This window comes from Schistocerca serialis, chromosome 4, assembly GCF_023864345.2.
Source record: "Schistocerca serialis cubense isolate TAMUIC-IGC-003099 chromosome 4, iqSchSeri2.2, whole genome shotgun sequence".
In the NCBI taxonomy this organism is placed as follows: domain Eukaryota; kingdom Metazoa; phylum Arthropoda; class Insecta; order Orthoptera; family Acrididae; genus Schistocerca; species Schistocerca serialis.
This window is the reverse complement of record NC_064641.1, coordinates 537,792,650-537,819,225: the sequence shown is the minus strand read 5'-3', so window position 1 is coordinate 537,819,225 and position 26,576 is coordinate 537,792,650. Positions and strand designations below refer to the sequence as shown.

The following is a 26,576-nucleotide window of genomic DNA, read 5'->3' as shown; positions in this document are numbered from 1 at the left end:
ATTATGTGGACAGACAAGTGTAAGATAGTCACATGGGTGAGCCACATAAACTCTTGACTGAGAGAATGGAAACACAGTCAGTGCTGTTAATAATGGTGCAGGACAATGGTGAAAAGACAAAGAGATGGAGGCACACAGTGGAATTTCTGCTGTGTATGCACCGCCCTGACAACAATCCACAGACTGACAAACCTGAACATACACAATTATGAGCACAGCTGGAAACACAATACACGGCAAGCAGTGTTGTCTGCCCCTTTTCACAAGAGGAAGTTACTTTAGCTATTAAGTGGTAAAAGAGAAAGAAAGGTCCCAGTTCTACTGAATTCATTCACAAGTGTTGCGGCAGATCATACTGCAAATAGCCTTTAAGATCCCTCAAAATTTTCAATAATTTCATATTCTCATAAAACACGTTAAACTGTGTTTTACCCATTTAAAATGCTTGGAGCCAAGCTTACTGGCACTACCCCCATGTATCAGGGAATCCCAGTACATGTAGTTTGTACTGAATAATGTCTTGTACGTGAGAGAAGTGCCTACATCTAGGGAGGTGGCAAATACAGTTATTATTAATAGATCCATAGACAAATTACCATCAGAACCCAACCTTGTTGACGAATTTGTCTTCTAAGCCAAGGTCCACGAGTGACTCCTGCGTGATCACCTTCAGGTGCACAGGGCACTTAGGAGCCTCACATCTCACATTAATGTGGATGCAGTTAATCAAACTACCTCAGTAGTAAACTAAACAAAAAAGGAACATGCAATAGCATTACTAATAGATATATCAGCAGCACAGACAATTTACAGTGGCCCATGATGTCTGCACACCTTAAAGACCAGCAGCTCCTGGCAGTTCTACACAACAGTCTCCTTGACTATTGTAGAAAAAGAGTCATTGAGTGGTGAGCAGGGAATTGCAAGGTGATCACAAGTATCACTAATGAATGCTCACAGGGCCAATGTGTAGGCCTGGTTCCTGCAACATTATCGCTGAACACATGCGAACACTAATGGAAGAGGACAATCACACAGAAGCAGTCACATATTCTGATTACCTACTTCATGTAATAGTGGACAACTTGAGCAGCTTGAAGTGAAAACATCAGCAGTATTGCAAACCATGAGCAACTAATACACTAGAAATAGTGGCAAATGAATCCTTCTACATTATACTGAAATGCAACTAACTAAGAAACCCTATAGTTTGAATGGACAGAAGTAACATAAAAAGAAACATGGTTACAAGATACTTAGGAAGATATGTGGACCAGAAATTAAACCTCACTCAACATATGAAAAGCTTGAGAAAGGGCATGGAACTTATCACATAAACTTGCCAGGCTCAATATAGTGAACTCCAGATTACCCACGACTATAACAAAACCGGGCCCATGCCGTTGGTGGGGACGCTTGTGTGCCTCAGCAATACAGATATAGGTGCAACCACAACAGAGGGGTATCTGTTGAGAGGCCAGACAAACGTGTGGTTCCTGAAGAGGGGCAGCAGCCTTTTCAGTAGTTGCAGGGGCAACAGTTTGGATGATTGACTGATCTGGCCTTGTAACACTAACCAAAATGGCCTTGCTGTGCTGGTACTGCAAACGGCTGAAAGCATGGGGAAACTACAGCCGTAATTCTTCCCAAGGGCATGCAGCTTTAGTGTATGGTTAAATGATGATGGCGTCCTCATAGGGAAATATTCCGGAAGTAAAACAGTCCCCCATTCGGATCTCCGGGCGGGGACTACTCAAGAGGACGTTGTTATCAGGAGAAAGACAACTGGCGTTCTACGGATCGGAGCATGGCATGTCAGATCCTTCAATCAGGCAGGTAAATTAGAAAATTTAAAAAGGGAAATGGATAGGTTAAAGTTAGATATAGTGGGAATTAGTGAAGTACGGTGGCAGGAGGAACAAGACTTTTGGTTCGGGTGAATAGAGGACAATAAATACAAAATCAAATAGGGGTAATGCAGGAGTAGGTTTAATAATGAACAAAAAATGGGAGTGTGGGTAAGCTACTACAAACAGCATAGTGAACGCATTATTGTGGCCAAGATAGACACGAAGCCCATGCCAACTACAATAGTACAAGTTTATATGCCAACTAGCTCTGCAGATGACGAAGAAATTGATGAAATGTACGATGAGACAAAATAAATTATTCAGATAATGAAGGGAGATGATAATTTAATAGTCAGGGTGAGTGGAATTCGATAGTAGGAAAAGGGAGAGAAGGAAATGTAGTAGGTGAATATGGATTGGGGGTAAGAAATGAAAGAGGAGGCCGTCTGGTAGAATTTTGCACAGAGCATAACTTAATCATGACTAACACTTGGTTCAAGAATCATGAAAGAAGGTTTTATACATGGAAGAAGCCTGGAGATACTAGAAGGTATCAGGTAGATTATATAATGGTAAGACAGAGATTTAGGAACCAGGTTTTAAATTGTAAGACATTTCCAGGGGCAGATGTGGACCCTGACCACAATCTATTGGTTATGAACTGTAAATTAAAACTGAAGAAACTGCAAAAAGGTGGGAATTTAAGGAGATGGGACCTGGATAAACTGAAAGAACCAGAGGTTGTACAGAGTTTCAGGGAGAGCATAAGGAAACAATTGACAGGAATGAGGGAAAGAAATACAGTAGAAGAAGAATGGGTAACTTTGAGGGATGAAGTAGTGAAGGCAGCAGAGGATCAAGTAGGTAAAACGACAACGTTTAGTAGAAATTCTTGGGTAACAGAAGAAATGTTGAATTTAATTGATGAAAGGAGAAAATATAAAAACGCAGTAAATGAAGCAGACAAAAAGGAATACAAACGTCTCAAAAATGAGATCGACAGGGAGTGCAAAATGGCTAAGCATGGATGGCTAGAGGACAAATGTAAGGATGTAGAGGCTTATCTCACCAGGGGTAAGATAGATACTGCCTACAGGAAAATTAAAGAGACCTTTGGAGAAAAGAGAACCACCTGTGTGAATATCAAGAGCCCAGATGGAAACCCAGTTCTAAGCAAAGAAGGGAAAGCAAAAAGGTGAAAGGTGTATATAGAGGGTCCATAAAATTGAGGACAATATTATGGAAATGGAAGAAGATGTAGATGAAGATGAAATGGAAGATGTGATACTTTGTGAAGAGTCTGACAGAGCACTGAAAGACCTGAGTCGAAACAAGGTCCCGGGAGTAGACAACATTCCATTAGAATTACTGACAGCCTTGGGAGAGCCAGTCCTGACAAAACTCTACCATCTGGTGAGCAAGATGTATGAGACAGGCGAAATACCTTCATACTTCAAGAAGAATATAATAATTCCAATCCCAAAGAAAGCACGTGTTGACAGATGTGAAAATTACCAAACTATCAGTTTAATAAGTCACAGCTGCAAAATACTATCGCAAATTCTTTACAGACGAATGGAAAAACTGGTAGAAGCTAACCTTGGGGAATATCAGTTTGGATTCCATAGAAATACTGGAACACGTGAGGTAATACTGACCCTATGACTTATCTTAGAAAATAGATTAAGGAAAGGCAAACCTACATTTGTAGCATTTGTAGACTTAGAGAAAGCTTTGACAATGTTGACTGGAATACTCTCTTTCAAATTCTGAAGGTGGCAGGGGTAAAATACAGGGAGCAAAACGCTATTTACAATTTGTACAGAAACCAGATGGCAGTTATAAGAGTCGAGGGACATGAAAAGGTAGCAGTGGTTGGGAAGGGAGTGAGGCAGGGTTGTAGCCCCTCCCCGATGTTATTCAATCTGTATACTGAGAAAGCAGTAAAGGAAATAAAAGAAAAATTCGGAGTAGGTATCAAAATCCATGAAGAAGAAATAAAAACTTTGAGGTTCGCCGATGACATTGTAATTCTGTCAGAGACAGCAAAGGACTTGGAAGAGCAGTTGAATGGAATGAACAGTGTCTTGAAAGGAGGATATAAGATGAACATCAACAAAAGCAAAATGAGGATAATGGAATGTAGTCGAATTACATCAGGTGATGCTGAGGGAATTAGATTAGGAAATGAGACACTAAAAGTAGTAAAGGGGTTTTGCTATTTGGGGAGCAAAATACCTGATGATGGTCGAAGTAGAGAGGATATAAAATGTAGACTGGCAATGGCAAGGAAAGCGTTTCTGGAGACGAGAAATTTGTTAACATCGAGTATAGATTTAAGTGTCAGGAAGTCGTTTCTGAAAGTATTTGTATGGAGTGTAGCCATGTACGGAAGTGAAACATGTACGGTAAATAGTTTGGACAAGAAGAGAATAGAAGCTTTCAAAATGTGGTGCTACAGAAGAATGCTGAAGATTAGATGGGTAGATCACATAACTAATGAGGAGGTATTGAATAGAATTGGGGAGGAGTTTGTGGCACAACTTGACTAGAAGAAGGGATCACTTGGTAGGACATGTTCTGAGGCATCAAGGGATCGCCAATTTAGTACTGGAGGGCATCGTGGAGGGTAAAAATCGTAGAGGGAGACCAAGAGATGAATACACTAAGCAGATTCAGAAGGATGTAGGTTGCAGTAGGTACTGGGAGATGAAGAACCTTGCACAGGATAGAGTGGCATGGTGAGCTGCATCAAACCAGTCTCAGGACTGAAGACCACAACAACAACAACAACATAACAAAAACATACCACCACCCTCTCTTCAAGTCAGCAATACATTTTCCTGCCAGCATGTGGGTACATACCTTCCGTGCCACAGGTAAATACTGGGGTGATAACGTTATTGGGTGCTTTCAGCCTCATGTCAGTGGAGTCACTGTGCTTGATGCTTGGGATTTATACTGTCATGTATCACTAGCAACATAATGACTGAAAACAGGCAGATATGAAATAATGAGACCTTCTAGACAAGTAAATACAGAACTAGCGAGAGCTCAAAACCTGGAGAGCGAATTCAGAGCAAAGGGAGTGGGACTACTGAAAAAAGGCCTGTAGGCTATACAATTTTCCCCAACACATCAGGGAGCAATTGAGGATGAAAGATGTCAACTCCAGCTGGTGCATGGTTCATTTCTACTGGGTACACCCCACACATTTGCTGTTTGTAATCTCGATCAGGAAGCTGACTGTGTCTGTGGAGAGGGAGAGACCCTGAAACACATACTTCTGTACTGTCGCCACTAGTAGTAGTGGTAGCAGATCAAACGGCAGTGGTAGAGGCGAAGACAGGCAAACATAGAACAATGACTAGATATATAATAATGGGACTGTCACAAAAGTGAGTGTACATTAACAGTAATATGAGATTGTATGAGAAATGTGGAATAGAGGACAGCATGCACCACCATGTAGGGTAAGCTGATCTTGATGTAAGATCATGCCACCTGAGATGTGAGGCTCAAATGACTGCTGAGTTTCTTGTCCCACAAAGCAAGTATTTGCAGATAGGGTGGTGGCTGCTCGTAAGTGAGAGGCTCGATGTATTTTGAGGTACTCCCTCCTGGACAGCAATCTATAAATCTAAACTTTTTCCTCTCTTGCTATTTTTCCTTCTTCTTATTGCATACATTGTTGATTTAAAGCATTTACATTTCCTAATTAGTTTTAAGTTTACAAATATTTAAGGTTGCAATTTAATTAAAAGTTTGTTAATTTTTTATGCACAAATTAATGAAAACATGACATGTCTTAGTCACTAGGTGGAAGGTCATTTGTAAACGGTAGCAAATAAAATAAAATAAAATATCCAGAAGTTACACATTTTACTGAATGGCAAAGAATTTCACTTGGTGATTGATCATAAAACATTACTGTCCAGTTTGGCCCTAAGCTGCCTGAACCGACATCTCAGTGTTTGCAATCCTGGGTTCCTCTCTTATCAAATTGTCAGTATTTCACTCATTAATGTGCATCAGCCTAGCATGCAAATGAAGATGCACTGTCACAATTTCCTACGAGTCCTGATGAGTAATTTGAGACTGTTTGCTTTTACATTGATTCAAAAATAGAATAATCAGACAATCAGTGGAATAGTTTTCCATTACTTCCACAGATGTCACAGCGGCCATCCACAAAGATCCACTCTTGAGACAGGTTTGACAATCCATACAAACTGACTGGCCGAAGGCACTGGCTCTGACGGCCTCTGCAGAAGTTCATTGTTTCTTTTCCCAGTGTCATGCCCTCCATCTTTTCAGTGGTGTTCTATTATCATAACCAGATAATCTTCCTTTTTTTCAGAGTTTCTGCACTCCCATAAATTGCGACTTCTGCATCAGTTATAGTGGGCACTTCAAGAATGAAGAATCTGGTCCAGTGACATATGCACTGACCAGGCACTTCTAGAATGAAGAAGATATAAGCACTGACCACAGATTGATGAGATTGTAAGTGTGGCTCAGCAATGCCAAGCTTTTAAGTTGCGGCAACCTGCGGCTCCCCAAGTCTACCAGCTGTGGCCTACATCTACCCAGCCATAGGATTAGGTGCATGCGAACTTTGCAGTTCCTTTCCATTGGGTCATATGGTTGACTTTAATAGGCAAGTATTCTCAACTTCCCACACATTATCAAAGTGCAACAGACCTTGATGGAGAATATGACTAAAACCCTGGCCATTGTTTTTCTTCCATTGAAGGAGCCCTACAAACTCTGGTCAATGATAATGACTCACGGTCAACACCCACTCATTTTCATTGGATTTGCACCCAGAATGGAATCAAGCATATTATCACACCTCTATTTCAACCCACCTCTAATGGTAGGGTTCAACATTTTGTGTGAACATTTAAGACACAGATGGAAAAACAATAACATCCAAACCTTTCTGCACTGCTACGTTTTTTATCTTCTCACCAGGTGTAGCCGATCCATGGTCAAAAACCGACATAACTCAATACAGCTGCCACCTCATTCCTTTTCAGATCTGTTGCAGCCTCCTTTGGCACAATAAGTAAAGTAGGAACATCTTTCAAGGTTGGTGTCCACATAAATGTGCACACATATGGATATGCCCCTGGCTGGAATAACTGACTCCATAACCACCAAGTGAGAATACCACCAATCAGGATGGTTCTAGACCCATGGGCCGATTCAAGAGATGAGAGATCTTGTAATTTCACCAGACATATGACTGAATCACTCAGCATAATTATGCATACATCAAGCAAGTTTTCTGGGCATGGCTTGGAAGGGTACATATTTCGGTACAGGTCACTTGACAAAACCACCGCCATGGTCTCACTTGTCAACCTGCCAATGTTTTCAGCAAGTTCTCAGGTGTATCTATTAATGACAACTCAGCACCTTACATGGTTTTCTCCTGGTCTATGATTTGGACTGTAATGTTACCAACCAATGATGTTTGCTAATGCCTAATGTGGGATTGTCCTCGCTCACCTTTCAACCGATCATCGTATTTTCAGTGAATAAACTGATGGCAGGCATATGGATGCACTGGGAGCTTGGTTCATATCTGAGTGTGTTGCAGTCAAACCTAGAAACAGTGTTTTCCAGGACTGACATGTGAGTTATTTAACACTCATTAAGAGTTCTGTATTGAACACAAGATACTGTGTTGTTTCCATACTACACTCACGCTCATAAATTAACAATAATTGCAGAATGTGGTGCCATACAACGTGGCACTACATAAAACTGGCACTAATAGCATAGGCACATAGGGAACACACACGACACAGATCTGTAAGTCCACGGTATTGGTGACAAGTTGAGAAAACCATCCCGAAACACATGCGCTACAAAACGCCACTGTTTCCTGCACATGTACCACAACATTAATATGGGATATGATCACCATGCACATGTACACAGGCCGCACAATGGGTTGGCATACTCTGGATCAGGTAGTCGAGCAGCTGCTGAGGTGTATCCTCCCATTCTTGCACCAGTACTTGTCGGAGCTCCTGAAGTGTCCTAGATGTTTGAAGACGTGCAGCGATACGTCGAGCGAGAGCATCCCAGAAGTGCTTGATGGGGTTTAGGTCTGGAGAACAGGCAGGCCACTCCATTTGCTTGGTATCTTCTGCTTCAAGGTACTCCTCCATGATGGCAGCTCGGTGGGGCTGTGCGTTATCATCTATCAAGAGGAAGGTGGGACCCACTGCACCCCAGAAAAGGCAGACATACTGGTGCAAAATGACATTCCAATACACCTGACCTGTTACATTATAATAATGGCGTGTGACGAGGGCCACCCGTTGGGTATGTTGCTCGTCTGGTGCAAGTCTTTCGATTTGATGCCACTTCGGCAACTTGTGCATTGATGGGGATGAAATGATGATGATTGGGCAACAGAACACCCAGTCCCTGAGCGGAGAAAATCTCCGACCTAGCCGGGAATTGAACCCTGGGCCTTAGGATTGACAGTATGTCGTGCTGACCACTCAGCTACCGGGGGGCGGACGACCTTTTACAATTCCTCTGACAAAGACATGCGAGGGTGTACATGCACCAATCACAGCCCCACCCCACACCATCAAACTACGGCCTCCATACAGGTCCCTATCAAGGAGATTAAGAGTTCCTGGTTCACGCCAGATGAAAACACGGTGAGAATCACTGTTAAGATTATACCTGGACTCGTCCGTGAACATAGCCTGGGACCACTGTTCCAATGACCATGTACTGTGTTCTTGACATCAGGCTTTATGGGCTCGCCTGTGACCAGGAGTCAGTGGAATGCACCTTGTAGGTCTCCGGGTGAATAAACCATGTCTGTTCAGTTGTCTGTAGACTGTGTGTCTGGAGACAATTGTTCTAGTGGCTGCGATAAGGTTCCAAGCAAGGCTACCTGCAGTACTCCGTGGCCATCTGCGGGCACTGACGGTGAGATATCGGTCTTCGTGTGGTGTTGTACACTGTACACATCCCGTACTGTAGTACCTGAACACGTTTTCTGTCTGCTGAAATCATTGCCATAATCTTGTGATCACACTTTGTGGCACACGGAGGGCCCATGCTACGACCTGCTGTTTTTCACCAGTCTCCAGTCGCCCTAGTATTCGACCCCTCATAACGTCATCAAAATGTGTTCTTTGAGCCATTTTCAACACACAGTCACCATTAGCATGTCTAAAAACATCTACACACATACTTGCTGCACTGTACTCTGACATGCACCAACACACCTCTGCATATGTGGACTGCTGCCAGCACTATCGTGTGACGACCGCACGTCAAATGCACCGCATGGTCATACCCCGAGGTGATTTAAACCTGTAAACCACCCACCAGTGTGTTGTTTCACCATGTATCAGCATTGTCCTTAATTTATGAGCATGAGTGTATATACAGGTAGATGACTAATTTGCTTCTGAGCTATGATTACTGGATGTTATTTAACTCACCTGTTTTATTTCTTCATGGCCATAAACATGAAAAAGTTTGGACTATTTCACTACAGTCTGCACTAGTTGCTGGTAGTATAGAATTTAGCATAACATGCAATTTTGTAAATAAATATGACACTTTTCCAATGATGTATAATTCTTGCTCCCATACAATAACTCTTTATATCAACATGTCTTCAGGAGAAACATTAATCACTTAACACTTGATCTCAGTGTAAAATGTCTAACTGACAGCTCGAGATACAATAACAGAATAAAGATTTTTTTTTTCCAGATATCCGGAAATGTCTTTCATCCATGTGATCTCATCAGCAGTGTCATGGCATACCCTTTACTCAGTGGTGTACCCCACTTCTCCAAGCCACGATGTCAAAGTATGGAACAAACATCAGCACATACCTCAGCTCTTGGTAAACTGTAATTATGCTGTCCCATCTAGAAGACACATGGCCTGTCTCCATATCTATTCATACACACTAACAAACACAAAAAGCTCCAAACAGTTTGCGATTCTAAAATATTCAAATAATAAAAAAATGCTTTCAGCTGATGCAGTCATCATTTGTCAGCCAGACAGATGTTACGTAACACATCACAATATGAAAGTGAATATTATATCACAGCATACACTCTAAACATTTTTTGTTTTTTCGTTTTTCCAGAAGAGTAAGTAATTATTAGTTGCTGCGATTTAACTGTAAATAAGTGGTCTTTAATAAAATCTTTGTGTCTAAAAAACCAGACTGACAATAGCATCATATTTTTCAGTAAGTCTTCAAGGCAAATGAAAGTTTTAGAGTCCAAAAGCATGAAATATACATCATTTGTAGTGTGAATTCATGAACACCCTGTAAAAGCAGGTTCAAGAAACTTGTACTAACTGCTGTTTCTGAGTGTATTTATTCCTGAATGACATTTGTTGTAAACACTGTATTCCCTTTTCCAAGAAACAGCTTAGCTCATAAAATAATTGATAAGAACAGAGAAATCTACACAAAGACTTAAAGGCACTACTGTAGTCCAAAAATGAGTCCACTACTCATGAACACACATTTGCATTAACTCACCAACAACCATAGTAATTTCAGTGAGAAATAAAGTTTAGTTCAAGAGAAGCCTGAAAAATTTATTTGTGGCCAACTCCTTCTGCTCGCCTTCTACTCCACTGACAAATTTCTTGATATACTGTATATGTATGTATGTATTATTACTGCTGTATTTGTTATTAACATAATGTAAAAAATACTGTACAAGTTCCACATGCACAAGAATCTCGTCAGTATGGATCCACAGAATGAGATCATTTAATTTAATCTAATAGCTGGGCTCATAGTCTCTATGCAAGGCATCCTGAACTCAAGTCCCTTTCCCCTTTGCCAGCTTCTAAGAATTTTCGAGGTTGTAGCATTCTTAGGGACATATCTCATGTAATAAAACTTGCAGGAGATACATTTATTAGTTAACAATGAACCTCAATCAGTGCTGGATCTGTGTCTTATACCAACCAATTAGGCACCAGCAGTCCATATCCTGGCCACCTCTGCAAGGTCCTTGTGACTGCACCCACATTAGATTTGCAAGCCACTTTCTAAACCACATTTGATTCATTGCTATGGATATCCTGTTGCATTTTCTGTAGTTCATGTGTTCATCACATATATATATATAAGAGGGCTTTACAGAGTTACTGACCTGTTCTTTACTCAGGTTAAGGGCTTCATCTTAGTTTTTCTTGTGCTTCTTCTGCTCCTTCTTGATCAGTTCATTTAATTTTTCACATTCTTCTACACAACAATCATTTCAGTTTTATACAGTACTGTGCCAAATTGTACACTTCCAGAAACTTCTTTCTCATTTCCATGTCAATATTTGATTCCAACTACGTTCTTTTGATAAAGAAATCTTTCTTTGCCTACACAAATCTTCATATTATTTTTATTTCTCCATAACCCAAACTCTGTTAAAGTCATGGGTAGTTAATGACACATACTAAAATAGTTATTTATTTATATGTTACTGTGTCCAAAGTAACTATAGCAACTGCAGAAACCATCAAATTAATTTCCTGTACATAAGATAGTAAGGAGGTCATTTGCAGATTTCATATGAACCAGAGAAAAGTTGGCATAGTAGCCTCCTGGGTCTAAAAAGGGTATAGGTGGTATGCAGAGTGATAACTTTTATCGACAGACGTAATTCAACATGATACCGATAGAAATTTCTAATGACATTTCAGTCTGATTAAAAAGGCAAATGGACAGTTTTTCATGCAGAGAATGTGAAAATGTGTGATGTAAGGTATTTTGTGTGTCAAGTGCAATTACTGGTTACAGGAAAAGTGCACAAAAGTAAACCTAAAATGCATCAGTGATGATTTTCTGCAATTTTATTGCTCCTCAAGACATTTCTGTTCCCAATCTGTGTAGACATTACCCTTAGAAGTTGTATTTAGTTTGGTTTCTGTAATAAACATGGCTGTTTATGTGATAAAGTGGCCGATGTTATAAGTGTGTTGTATTCAAAGAACAAAATTATGAAGCTGCTACAAAATGACATTGCAACATTAAAAACTGGAATATTGACTTCAAAGACAGAAAATGATAGATTAATATGAGAAAAGTAGTCTTGTGTCTGTGAAATCCATCACACAGAAAAATAACAAAATCACAAATATACACATGCACAAACGAACTTTAAAAATAACAACACGTCCAGTGTTTCCAAAGGTGTGACAATAAATTCAGCAAGCCAAAAATCAATCGATAAATATAAATGGAAGGGGATGACATTCAGTAAAAGAAAATGCATGACCACAGCTATGCAAGGGAATGAAAATGAGTTTCTCATAGTAAGCGACTCACTACTTAAAAATATTGCTGTCTCCAGCTGCAAAATTGGTGTACAGTCTGGAATTAGAATGCAACAATTAAATACATATTTTAAAAATACAGGAAATGTAAAACTAGTGACTGCATAAGCAGATTCTGAAGCCAAACACAGCTACAGAGTTGTCTTTATACATTCTGGAACAAATTCGTTAAGAAGCAGCAGCAAAGAAGAAATTACTGACAACACAAGAAATGGCAAGAAGTGTCTATGTGGGATTGTGGCTGATACGTAATGGAATTATAAAAGGAAGGTCAGTAAGTGACAAATATCTATCCAAAATAAACTGTGCCACTGAAGAACAATGAGATCATCTTGGTGATGTTTCATAAACCCAAACATATTTTTATGTGGAAGCAGCCTAGGAAAGGATGGCATGCATTTAAATAGATTGGATCTGTAACATTCAGCAGAATGTTTACAGATGTAGGCAAAATAATCAGAAGCAAAGGAAACTAATATGGACTGATGGGGCAGAAAAACTGGATGCTCTAGGTGAGAAAGCAAAATATAAGCACTACACAAAAACGGAAGCATTACAGAATATACTTTCAGAATACAGTCCACAACACATGTGGTACACACAGCAGTGGGCACCTGAATATTTGGCCACCACATTTCAGTCTCTGCTTTGCCAGCCAGGAATGGCCCCTGTCTCATCTTGGAAATGGCTTGTAAATGGTCATGATACCGTGTACAGTCAAGCTGCCTACAGCCACCACATTGTCTGGGGGTGACAGCCTCGCCATTGCTTGGTGAACTAGTCACAGCACACAATGTGTCATAGCGGCTCCTTATGAGTCAGAAGGCCCGCACAACAGACAAGCAAGGTGGGCTGCCGACCTTTCTTCAGGAGCTCAGATCTAAACATCACCAGTGGATGTAAACAACAACAAACTTTCTGCATAAATACAGAACTACTTTGTGAAAAGCCATGTGACAGTGATCCACCAATTGGAACTAATGTGACTACATGTAGCACTCTGCTGAATCGGCATTATAAGCATGCCAGCAGAGTCAGACCGGCAGTGTGTACCTACAGCTAGGACAGCTCCGGCCAATACCTGCAGCGGCTCTAGCATAGTAGATACTCGCCATAGCCTTCAGTAGGAAGTTGTATCTTTGTAATTGTATAGAGTAGTATTTTGTTTATTATTTTCTTTTCATTGTCTTGTGCTCTTATCTGGTTTGGCCACCACAAGAATTGTTGTGCTTCTTGTTGTTCTTGCATTTGGAAATTAGTGCACACCAAGAAGGTGTCTTAATTATAATACAATGTGTTCAAACTTGATCGTTAGTTCTTTCCTGCCGACCGCAGGACACTACAGTTATTGGCGACGAGGATAAAACTTTGATTTTCGAATGGAATAGCCCCCTCAGAGGACCTTCTTCAGTCCTTAGTGGAAACTCTTACAGCAGATTCAGGCAGCATTCACAAGGTCAGAACATTGCCCTCACTCCACAGCATTGCAAGAGGTAGCTCACAGAGCTGATTTCATCACTGGTAAACTGAACACTTAGTGCACGTAGCTCCACTGATGCTTTAGGCTTTTGATAGGCCTGTTGAATCATGGTCAATTTATGTTGAGCAGTTGGAACATTTATTGGCACATGGGATCCATGACGAAAATTGAAGTCGGGCTTTTTTTTAGGAACAGCTGGTCCACAAGTGTATCATTTAATTCAACAATTGAACCCTGACCAATCCCTTCCAGATCTCTCATTTACCCATATTAAGTGCTGCCATTTTGAGTACTTTGACGCACAAATACATGTCACTTCTGCCCATCAGACTTTCTTTTCTTGTCGAAAGTCCCCAGGTCAGACATATTTGGAATGGATTACAACGCTTCAGGGTCTCTCCCGCAATTTCAAATTCCGGTGCACCAACATTGCCTGCAGGCAGTCTTATGCCTCTTCATTGATTCACGATATGGTGCTGTTTCACGCACCAGATGAGGGTCTTTGAGCTGATATTTTGAAGTTACAGGACCCGTCCCTTTACACCTGTCTGCCAATCATTCGTGCATTTGAACAGTCTCACCGACTACAACCGCTGTGTCTTCATCCAGCTGTTTTTGTAGCTCGCCAGTTGCCTACTGCCAAGCGGGAGTCTCAGCAGTGTGTTGGTAAATCCCGTGACAGAAAGTCTTTCGCCCATTTTCCATCATGTCCGGACTGTTTCTGAATTCACCAATGGACAGAGTGCCTCCACCAGTGAGCAAGGTGCACGGTTTGCAGCCGAACAAGCCATATCGCCGTTGTGTGTCAGGCTTCGCAGAAACATCGTAGATTCCAGGCTTCCTGTGGACACACAGGCTCATCACAAATCATCACCTCAAGGCCTAGAAGGCTCACATTCCACAGATGGACACGTATTCTCCATCATTCCCCAATTGGGAGCCCATTTTCTCCTACCCTTGGAGGTCGTGCATATCCTGGTGGTCTTCCAAATTGACACAGCATCATTTGTTTCTATTGTGGATGGTGCCACAAACCAACGTTTGGGCTCACCAGCTTTGTCTCAATACCCTCATGCCTTGTCTAGATTCAGTAATCATCCTATATCAGCCGACATCGTTTTTTCAACACAAATCTTCTACAACAGTCATTCCTTCACCCCTCAATTTTTGGTGACTGGGTCTCCCGGCACTACTAACCTTCTGGCCTTCTGGGTGTGGACATTTTTGGTCGTCTGGGTTTGTCAGTGCAAAACGAGGTACAGGCAGTTTTGATCCCCTCCTTGGATACCCTCCTCACCCCATTGCTCAGCAAATATGAAACATTGTTCTCATCCTCCAAACCAGGAGTGAAGGGTTTCAGCACGTATGTTCAGCTTCTTCCCTCTTCCATCCATTTTTTAAAGGCCTGCCCGGGCCCCTTTGCTCTCCTAGACAGGCTTCAGGTGGAACTTTGCTGCTTACAAGACAAAGGCATCCTTTTTTCCGTCGTGCACAGTTGCTGAGCAATGCCTATCCCGTTAATCAAGAAGCCAGATGGTGATTTACGCATGTGGCAACTTTAAGAGCACTGTAAATTCTCAGTCCATCATCGATGCATATCCTGTCCCATCAGTGGATGACATACTCACCCGTCTTGCAGGCTCAACCATTTTTCCCAAAACTGATTTGTGCAATGCTCATTAGCAGCTGCCATTGGACGAGGAATCGCAGCAGATCCTAGTCATCAATACCCCGTGTGGCCTTTTCAGGTACAACCGCCTCCCATTTGGCACTGCCAACGCCCCTGCCATTTTCCAACATTACTTGGAACACTTCACAAGTCAGTAGCCCGGTATGACAAATTATCTGGACGGCTCGTCAGCAGTGGACCTCGTGGACAAGCTGGATATGCTGTTGCAGGTTTTTTCCAAGGCTAACCTGTGTTGCCGGAGAGAAAAGTGTGACTTTTTTGCTTGTGAGGCTGGTTATCTCGGGTTCACAATTGATGCCAATGGCCTACAAGCCTCTACGGAGTATGTCGAGGTGACTCGAAACCTGCCTCCTTCCCCCAACATGAAGCAACTGCAGTCCGTCCTTGGTCAAATCAACTATTATTGGTGCTTTATACCCCTCACTGCTGAGAGTTTGGCACCCCTGACTGGGTTATTGCGCAAGGGTGTGTGTCGGGTTTGGGACATGGCATGTGAGCAGGCTTTCACATATCTCAAGTCGGCTCTCAGTCGCCCACCTTGTCTGGCCACTTACGATCCTTCCCTGCACCCCATCGTCACCGCCGACGCATCAGACTATGGCCTGGGTGCAGTCCTCTTGCAAGTGGCCAACGGCATTGAGAGGCCAGTGGCTTTCACATCCAAAAAATTGGCTGACGTTCAAACCAAATATAGTCAAATTCAAAAGGAAGCTATGGCGCTGGTTTTTGCCCTTATAAAATTCCACAATTTCATTTTACTCTGCAGACCAACCACAAACCTTTGGTTTCTTTGTATCATCTGGGTGCCGCAGTGCCCACCAGAACAGCGCGCCACCTCCAGCGTTTGGCGCTCTTTCTGGCAATGTTCGACTCTGATATTGTCTAATGCACTTCTGAACGTCATGCAAATGTGAATTTTCTGTCCTGGCTGCATGCCGGGGTGGACTGTGAGTTTGATGCCTCCCCATTGGTTTGTTTCCATGTGGAACCAGACTTGGACGCAGCTCTGGATGTGCTTCTGTTGGATGCTAATACGACCCGGCGGGCCACTGCAAGCTCTCCACCACCAAATCGCTGCAGGTTGGCCAGCCAGTCGTTGTAGCATCTGCGATGTGGAGGTCCAGCATTTATGGGATCATTGGCACAGTCTCTTTTTCCGCAGTGGCGTCATCCTTCTGCATTGTGAATCGGAATTTCCCCGGGTGGTCATACCACATGCATTGGGCAGCCGTGTCCTTGACCTCCTCCATACTGTCCATTGGGGAATCATCCTCACCAAACAGCTGGTTCACTGACACCTTTATTGGTGCAGTTTGGATAAAGACATTGTCTGCCTCATTTCGGCCTGCACCATGTGTCAAACATGTCAAGCAGCACCCCCATGCCAGTATTTTTCATGGTCCGATGCAGCTGCTCCATGGGAACATTTCCACTTTGATTTCACAGAGCCATTTCATGGTTCCTAGTGGTTCATCCTGACTGCCTCCAGGTCAGGATACCCTTATGTATCCCGTATGAAGAGCACCACTCCTGCTGAGACTATCAAAATTCTCCAGTGCCTCTTTGCTGTTGAGTGACTCCCCAAAACGATCATTATGGATAATGGCCCACAATCTGCTTCGACCAGTTTTAAGCAATTCTGTACTGCCAATGGAATTTCCCTCATCCATACAGCCCCATTTCACTCTTTGTCAAATGGTCGGGCAGAGTGTTTTGTGTGGACATTCAAGACCCAGCTCGATAAGCTGCTGAGCCATCACCCACTGAATGGGGCCGTGCTTCTTTTTTTGGCTACATAATGTGCCGCCCCCCGTGCCAGTAAAAGTCCAGTGGAGATACTTCACAGCTGACTGTTCTGCTCTCCCTTATCTGTCCTTATTCCCATGACTTCTCAACCTCCCACTCGCACTCTGGCACACTCCTTCTGCATCAGGCAGGAGATCTGGGTATGGATCTTCTCTCATCCATGGGCGCACTGAGCACCTGCCACCATCACCAAACTCTGCAGCTGGGTGATGGCACCTCTCCACTGGACTGACAGTTCCATTGCCTGCCGGCACCTCTACCAGCTCTGCCCCCATCTGGTGGACCACGACACCCTGAGTGAGCTGCCAGTGCCTGTCGCCGACCGACCTGTGATGGAACCTCTGCTTCGCCTCTGCTTCAGATGCTGCCTCTGCTGCCAGCTGCCCCTGCTGCATTGCCGCCTCCCTCCACTGCTTGTCAAGAACCTACGCATGTCGACCAGGATGCCTCTATTCCTATGGACATCTGTGGTGCTGTGCATTTTTTTCCAAGGGGGAGAAATTTCATAGAAGCCTCTTATCAGTTAGAGAGACCACACAACAGACAAGCAAGGTGGGCTGCTGACCTCTCTTCAAGAGCTCAAATCGAAACATTACCAGTGGATGTAAACAACAACAGACTTTCCGCAATAAACATGGAACTACTTCATTAAAATCCATGTGACAGTATCCACCAATTGGAACTAATGTGACTATGTGTAGCACTCCACTGAATCGGCGTTATAAGCACACCAGCAGCATCAGACCAGCAGTGTGTACCTACAGCTAGGACAGCTCTGGCCGATACCTATGCCAGCTCTAGCTCAGTAGACACTCACCATAGTCTTTCTGTAGAAAGTTGTATCTATGTAATTGTGTAGAGTGGTGTTTTGGTTATTATTTTCGTTGCTTTGTACTTTCATCTGGTTTTGCCACCACAAGAATTGTTGTGTTTCTTGTTGTTCTTGCGTTTGGAAATTAATGCATACCAAGAAGGCATTTTAGTTATAATGCTGTGTGTTCAAACTTGATCATTAGTTCTTTCCTGCTGACTGCAGGACATTACACAATGACTGCGTGTGCAGGTCCTACTTATGTCGATGTGGTCACGTGTCCACATGACACGGTGGATATATCCTGTCGGTCTTTACCCACGTTCATGCTTCTAAGGATAGTAAAGTTCTGGTTTCAACCAACCAACAGCTGCTCCAAGTCACTGCAACGAGTCTCAGCTATGGACTCTGGCTACTGCTGCCTCTGATCGCCAGGATGTTGCCTTGCCCTCACCGTGATCTAAATCTGCCACTGCACTTCGGTCAGCCGCTCCAAAGGGCACCACTTTACAGTATTCAGATGAGACTGCTTACAAGCTCATTGCCTTGTGGGACCATGTTGTTACATCATCTCGATGCTCATCTGTGGACTGCCTATGACCCCGGCCTCGAAGGCCTGTGTAGACAGTGACATTCTCAAGTTGTGTAGACATTATTCTCAGAAGTTGTATTTAGTTTGGTTCTTGTAATAAACAGTTGTTATTTTCAAGAGTGCATTCCAACACTGCCAGCCAACCACTTGAACAAAGGATATCACTGGCAGTGAGGTAAAAAGTTTTGTGTGGTTTTCTAGGACTGTTTTCTTGTGTGCCATTATACATTGGTGACAAGGTAAAGTATTAAGTATACTTCAAGCTTGTTTTCGAGTTTCTTGCTGTTTATTAGCTCATTTTGCTGGAGCAGACATTTTGTTTTTCAAGTCTGTTACAGTAGTTTTCAATCAGCTGGATTTCTGCTTGTGTACTAGGTCTTTATGTGGGGCAGCATCTTCATTGTTCCTTGTGTGTTATAGCCTGAATGCAGTGATGTTCATCAGATTCTGTGAGTCGTACAATAGGACAAGTTTCTCAGCCTATACACATTTGTGAAACAAGTTTCTTAGTAGTAGTTGTCTTTTCTGCACAGTTAAGGTGGTCAGTTCATATGTAGTATAAGTACAATTCTCTTCACTGACACTGTTGGTTTGCATTGATTTTGATGCTTATCTGGTGTATTTTTGTACTCTAGTGACAATTCAGTAATTAAAGGTACATGTTTCAGTACGCTGGGAGTTTATTTTCATGTAAGGTTCGAGCATCCTTTCGATTTATCAGGTCTGTCCAGACATCAGAGCTGTCTCTGATTCATGTCCTTCAGTTACAAGGTAAACAAATTCAGATATTTGATGCAGAGCATAACTCAGCTTGCTCAAGTTTTGACTGCATGGCTGTATCTTGGCAAGCTGCTCCCACATTTGTATCCAATTTTCTGGTGTTTGACAGCCAGAAAGAGGACTGGGGCACACACCAGCAACAGCTGGAGTTGCACTTTGCAGTATATGTCATATATGCAATGCAGATAGGGTTGCCATAGATAGCGCATTTCGCGGACAGTCCGCGATTTTATGCTCGAAGACGGGTGTCCTGGACGAAGAGGAAAATGTCCGCGAAAAAAGTGGCTAGTAAGTACAATGCCTATCATTTGTAGAAAGCATACAAATGAGTATTATAATTGATCAGATTACTCAACTGTACATGTTTAAAAACCAAGTCTCCCGCAATTTTATTTTCTGGCAATAGTTTTCAACCACCTCTTCATAATTACCACTGTAAAGTAATGGCGAAGATTCAACTGAAATGCAAACCAATGGTCACCTGCACAACATATCGGTCCGTGTTTCAACCACATCTTTATAATCACTGAATTATGTCCTTGATTTTCGTCCTTCGATTATGGCAACCCTAAATGCAGAGCTCACTTTACTGCAAGAAAGGGAGCACAAATCTTTCCTTTCTGTTGTTAGGTTTTTTTCCCCCAAGATTCTCATCTGCAGCACAACAACAATGACTCATTGGTAGATGGGTAGATGTGCAATTTGGTGGTGACAGTTGTTTCCATTCATGCTGAATGTGTACCGACTTTTTGGTTACTGGTGGATTGTTTCCCCCACAGTGTTCAAGTGAGTGTGTTCCTCAACAACATTCTTCCCTTCTGCATTCACGTGGGCATGTTTCTGAACAGTCTCAGCATCAATTAATTTTGTGTGTGGCAAGCAGGGACCTTGCCACTCAGGTTATTTCCAATATTGTTGTATCGTGCAGCATTCAGTTTCTTTTTCACTGAGTTCTATGACAGCAGTTCCACTGCTCTCAGCCCAGCCCTTGCGTGTGATCCCATTGGAAGGCGGCTCTGTCCCAGCTGGCCCTCCTGTTGTCACCAAGCCTGTCAGCAATGACACCAGCCCTGTGCTCAGTCTGGATATTGTCGGCCCTGTCCCAATTTGCCCTCCAGTCATTGCTAAGTCTGTCTGCAATGACGTCAGTCTGTTTGGCAGTCTTCTCACTGCCTGCCCTGTTCCAGTCAGCCCTGTTGGTACCAATGCCAACTGTCTTATCAGTGTGTTCATTGCTGGCTCTGCTACAGCTGGTCCCCTCACCAACTCTGTCATTCCTGCAGCCAGCGCAGTCATCCCCATTGGTGTCACTGCAGCCGCAAATACAGCCGCTTCCACTGCTGGTGCCGGCTCTACCACTGGTCAAAGCATTCCTTACCGCTGGTCTCAGCATTCCCACTTGTGCTGCTGACCCCATCATATGTACTTCTGAGCCATGGGTTGTGCCTTCATGGCAGTTTTGCTGCAAGGTCTGCCATCACCTGGCCCTTTCCAGTTTCTACCTGCAACAGAGGTCAGTCACTGTTCCCACACACAGACACTGCAAGTTTGTTTTGTTGGGATTAATTTTTTGTTGTTGATTAGTAGTTTGGTTTAGTATATTCATGTGCCTTGTGCTGAGCATTTGGATGTTACTGTGTATCCAATGCCAATGGTCCTGCACTGAATGATCAGCAGTCTTTTTAGTTGTATCTTGCATTTTTATTCAAATGTTAATGACAATTCTGGTGTTCCTTTCATACATAGATTTTTGGTTCTACTCCTTGCTTGTAGAATGCAAGAATACAATATTCAGTAACTTGTTGGTCAGTTCTCAGGCATGTGCTTACCCAGTGACTGTTTGTGTTGTTTCATTCCAGTTGGTGGACAGTTGATGCCGGCAGCTGTGTTGTGCCTCCTCCCTTGAGTGCTGCACTTCTTGGAGACAGTTGCACCATCCCTTGTTATGGGTGCAAAGGTATCATATTTGCAGGGCTGGGCCCATGCATATTTGGCAACAACACTTCAGCCTATGCTTTGTAGGTTAGGAACAGCCACTGCTTCATCTCAGAGGTCTTTTGTAAATAGTCATGGTACTGTGCACAGTCAAACCGCCTGCAGATTCCATAGTGGTCGGCAGCACCTGCCTTGCCACAACATAGCAATTTAAGTTGCTGCACACAGCACTGTGGTCACAGGTCACACTTATGTGCACATGGTAATGTGTCCACATGACACTGTATGTATCCTTCCACATACAACTACTTAGGTCAGCACTCCACGCTTTGAAACACAGTTATGTTCCAGGCTCCAACCAACCAATAACTGCTCCAAGTCTCTGCAACAGGTCTCAGCTGCAGACCCCGCCTGCTGCTGCCACTGCCACTTCCACAAAGGTGTTGCCTCACTGTGAATCATGTCTGCTGCTACATTTCTGTCAGCTGCTCCTGAGGCCACCACTTTGCAGTATTCATATGTGACTGCCTTTAGGTTCATCGCTTTGTGGGACCACATTGTTACAGCATCTTGCTACTCATCCGTGGGCTACATGTGAGTCCCAACTCACAGGACTGTTGTTATTAGTCTTCCCTGCTTCTCAATACATTGTTGTTCTCATGTTGTGTGGACTTTATTCTCAGAAGTTGTATTTAGTTTGGTTCTTGTAATAAAAAGTTGTTACTTCAAAGAATGCATTTCAATGCTGCCAGTTAACCATTCGGATAAGGATATTACAACATGTAGGTCAGGAAAAGAAAAATTACATGAGAATACTTCCATCAGAATATCTCATACACTGATAATACACAACTAGAAGCAGCAAGATTCCAAAGTGAAGTACAGCCAGACATATTACCCATCAGCGAACATGGGCCAACTGAAAGTCATATAGATAATCTGACCATAAAAGATTACACCTTACCTATGTATGTTCAATAAGTAATGCAACATTTTTTAATGAAAGCACGCTGGTTTTATTCAGGATTGCAATACACCATATATTTCCCACTCTTTTGGCTACAAAACCTTATTTTTAAACACAGTATTTGTTCAATGTAAAGGCCTTAAGCTATCTTACTGGGAAGGCCTGTATGCTTGCATGGTATCACTCTACTGGTAATCATCAGAGCCACATCTTGCTACATCAAGAATCACCCCCTCATCCACATATGCTTCCCACAGAGAGCATCCTTCACTGGACAAGACAGATGGAAGTCAGAAAGTGTGAGATCTGGGCTGTAGGGTGGATGAGGAAGAACAGTGAAATGAAGTTTTTTAAGCTCCTCTCAGCTGCACAGACTTGTGTGAAACCTTGTGTTGTCATGGAGAAGGAGATGTTCATTTGCATTTTTGTGGCAACAAACACACTGAAGCCATTTCTTCAATTTCTTGAGGGTAGCACAAACTCTTCAGAGTTGCACCATGAGGGAGGACGCCAAACAGAATATCCCCTTCAGAGTCCCAGAAGACTGTCACCATGATTTTACCCACTGAGGGTTTGGGTTTGAACTTTTCCATTGGAGGAGAGGTGGTGTGGTACCTACCACTCCATGGGCTGCCATTTTGTTTCAGGTTCGAAGTGATGAACCCATGTTTCATCTCCTATGATGATGTTCGACAAAACATTGTCATAATAAGCCCTATAACACACAAGCAATTCTGCACAGATGTCCATTGCTCTTTATGATCTTCTGTTAGACAGTGAGGAACCTAGTAAGCAAACACCTTCGAGTACCCCAACTGGTGGACAAGTAAGTCAGCACAACAAACAAAGACATCCAGTTGTGCAACGAGGCCTGAGCCATTGAAAAACTCGACTGACAGTGTCCGTGCGTTCAAATGTTGCAGGAGTCACAGCTATGTGCAGCCAGATGGCACACAGGAAATCGGACAGGTTTGTGTGACCTCGTTGCAATGACGACAGATGCCTTGCCTAATGACTCATTTTGCTTTTATTCACTGCTACATCCATGTAGACATTCTGCAAACACTTATGAGTATCTGTGATACTCTCATTTTCTGCCTAACAAACTCAAAATGGCAGCTCTCTATTTTGGAACACACCTCTGTTATGGATGCCATTTTTGAAGGCTACATATTGCGCCACCACGTGTTGGTACTTTATGAAACTGCAGGGGCTGAAGTGGGAATGTTCCACAGTGTCCCACAACATATTCTTTATTTTTTCAACTGAAACTGGCTGAGAAGAAAAAATGTGTTGCATTACTTATTGAAATCCCCTTGTAGTTACCTCTTTAGATCTAAACATAAAGGTGGCGGAATTTCTGTATACATTAAAACAGGAAATCTCCTAAAGCCTGTAAACAGTAAAAATGTTAGTTAACACATAACTAGAGAAAAAGACTTCGAAATTACTAATGTAGTTACACATGACATACAATCTTTGTGTGTACAGATCACCAGGTGGCGAGATTAGTATCTTTCTGAAAAACAAAATTACTAACTTACTAAGAATGAAAATGAAGAAAAACATTGTTATATACGGAGACTTCAAAATTGACATAAGAATGTTATATGTGGAGACTTCAACATTGTCATGGGAAAAGGTTCAAAAACAAGACAAGATTTTGAAGAACTGGTAGTGTAGTATACAATGGAGGCATCATATTTCATTCCACCAAATGTTTAGGAGGCAGAGACACACATTACATCACTGTGTACAAAACACAGCAGTTCATTTGTTCTGTTTTTAGTCTGTTTGGGGAAAGGTTTAGCTTTCATCTTGTTTTCAGCATACACACAGTTGAACTGATTTGTCCAGTCATTTGATGCTTTGAGAGATTGCATTACATCTGACTGTTTCTTAGCTTTATCAACATGAAAATGGCCTAGCGATCAGTGCCATAAATCCATTTCCTGACTACTGGTAAGATTTGTGCCAGGGCCACATCCATACATTGAAATACTGGAGTTATCATCACTTATCTAGTACAGACTGTTATTTGCCCATTTTGTCTCACAATTCTAGCTCCAGCTTTTATTAAAGATACAATCATTCTTTTATTGGTTGCCTTAGGGACTGAAGCCTTCACAGTTATTTTCCTATTTTGTCTCACAATTCTAGCTCCAGCTTTTATTTCAGATACAATCACTTTTTTATTGGTTGCCTGAGGGACTGATACATGATGTCTGGAATGTACAATGTACAGTGCAAGTTGACTATTTATCCTCCTCATTCTTCTCATAGGTATATGCGTACAATGTCAAAACCAGAACTTTGCAAATATTCACCACCAGCTACTTTTGTTGACTCTTAATATTTGGTGAAAGTGATGAATTTTTCATGCTGGTAAGTCATGTGGTCTGTTAGCTCACTGTCCAAAATCCATGCTTTGTTTCATTTGTTTCCTCAGAAAATAATGTCTGTCGCAGGTGAATATGCATCAGTGTACAACATGGTCACAGTTAACTCATTTGTAGGATGAAATTTTGTACTACTATGCCTTGGTGACAGTAACACACTTTTGTTAGTAGTTAAATTTGAAGATTTTTGTCTGCCTCATTTTCACATTTTGATTGCTCATTGTTTAAAATGTGATCACCAAACTACAGGTAATATTTTGCAAAATGTCCATGCTCTTCACAACAAAAACATTGTGAACCATGCTCATATGTTTTTTTCATAATTGCCATGACTGTTATCATGCTGGCTTTTGCCATGGCTTCATCCCCTTTGAACATTTCCACATCATTTGTTTTTTTCCTTTAGCACAAACATTCTATGCCACAAATCAAAATGTGTAAAAGATGCTGTCAATGTACCCATATTTCTTTTGCAATTTTGCAGTCTTGTTTACCATCAAGTGAATTATCATCTACTGTTGTTAGTAGAATTCCCACACCCTTTTGTTTTGATTTTCGTTCATCCGCTGTGAATGTATTTCACATTCCATGGTCGATTGCACACCAAGACGGTTTAATCATGAAGTTCCCTTAGTTCTCTGAGAATAGTTGTGGTAATTATCTTTGTTCAACAATCTGATTTCTTACTCATCCATAATATTTGACCATTTACTTATTCACCATAAATATATCATGCAGTAAGAAAACTTTCCCACTTATTTTTGTCAGTTCAGTCACATCTATGACTTTCACACTGCTTCCATAATATCATTTACAAATCCTCTTTGCAATCCACAAAAGGGAAGAAAAATTCAGTACTGACAATTGCTCACTGTTTTGAATGATCTTCCAACCTGTCTTGTTATCTAGATGGTACCTTCACTTCATGTCACTGAGGACCATTGATCCAGAGTCCATATCTTGTAAAATCTTCTTTAGAAAAATGGCAGGGACCACACACAAACACACAGTACATAGAAGTTGAAAGAACTTTTTTTTTTATCATATAGATTCTCACTTTTCATAGTACATCATAACAAGAAGACAATGAGTACTTCAATATCACGAGAAAGACAGGCCACATCCCTGACAGCTTCTTTTATGCACCACATATCTAACAGGTACAAGTTAACTTCATTAACAATGGAGATGAGATACGTATGTCAACAATGATTTATGATCTTAAGCAATGGACTGCTCCCTGAATTTTTCTCCCTTGCAATTTTCAAATTTGTTAAGTGTACAAATGAGTGTACAATAAAAAATGTATGAATTGGGAATCTTACTCTTAGTACCCTGCACACCACAACTGAAATAAATCCAAGAACTAGATCGCATTACTCTTTCATCAAAATTGTAATATTGTCTAGTAATAACACAGTACACAACTCTTCAATCGTACATTGAGATTCTTTCATATGTTTACTTTTTGGGCTCACCTCAAGAACATGGATGAAGTAGTCATTGTACCACAAAAACAATCCAGTAAGAGGCTCATCACAGTATCCACCATTAATTGTTTTTATTGTTGCCTCAAAGAATTGTGTAATGGCTTGCTGGTCTTCAAAATTATGGCGCCCAATATAAATCATGCGATGCAGAAAGGTTCTCTGTAATTATTTCTATTATTACAGATAAACATATTGAAATGTGTAATTAATGAATCCTTAAAAAGAAAGGAAAACTTTAGCATCCTAAATGATAGCTGTATCTGATGCTCCATTGTTTTTGAATTTATTAAGATTTTTGTATTGGCTATATTCAGTGAAACAATATTTCACATACAATGAAGACAAGGAACAGCACCATAACTTACAGTGAGAAAAAACTGTGACAATATATTTATAATAACTGATGTAATGCCTTAT

General features: G+C 41.9%; 1 protein-coding gene across 1 annotated transcript in view; it reads right to left on the bottom strand.

Moving 5' to 3' along the window:
• Positions 1–26,300, bottom strand: part of LOC126474594 (testis-expressed protein 47-like) — a 164,870-nt gene extending 138,570 nt beyond the window's left edge. Inside the window, exon 1 of the mRNA XM_050102069.1 lies at positions 26,148–26,300. Coding sequence (XP_049958026.1) covers positions 26,148–26,300 — 153 coding nt within the window. The remainder of the gene's footprint in view (positions 1–26,147) is intronic.
• Positions 26,301–26,576: the final 276 nt, after the last annotated feature.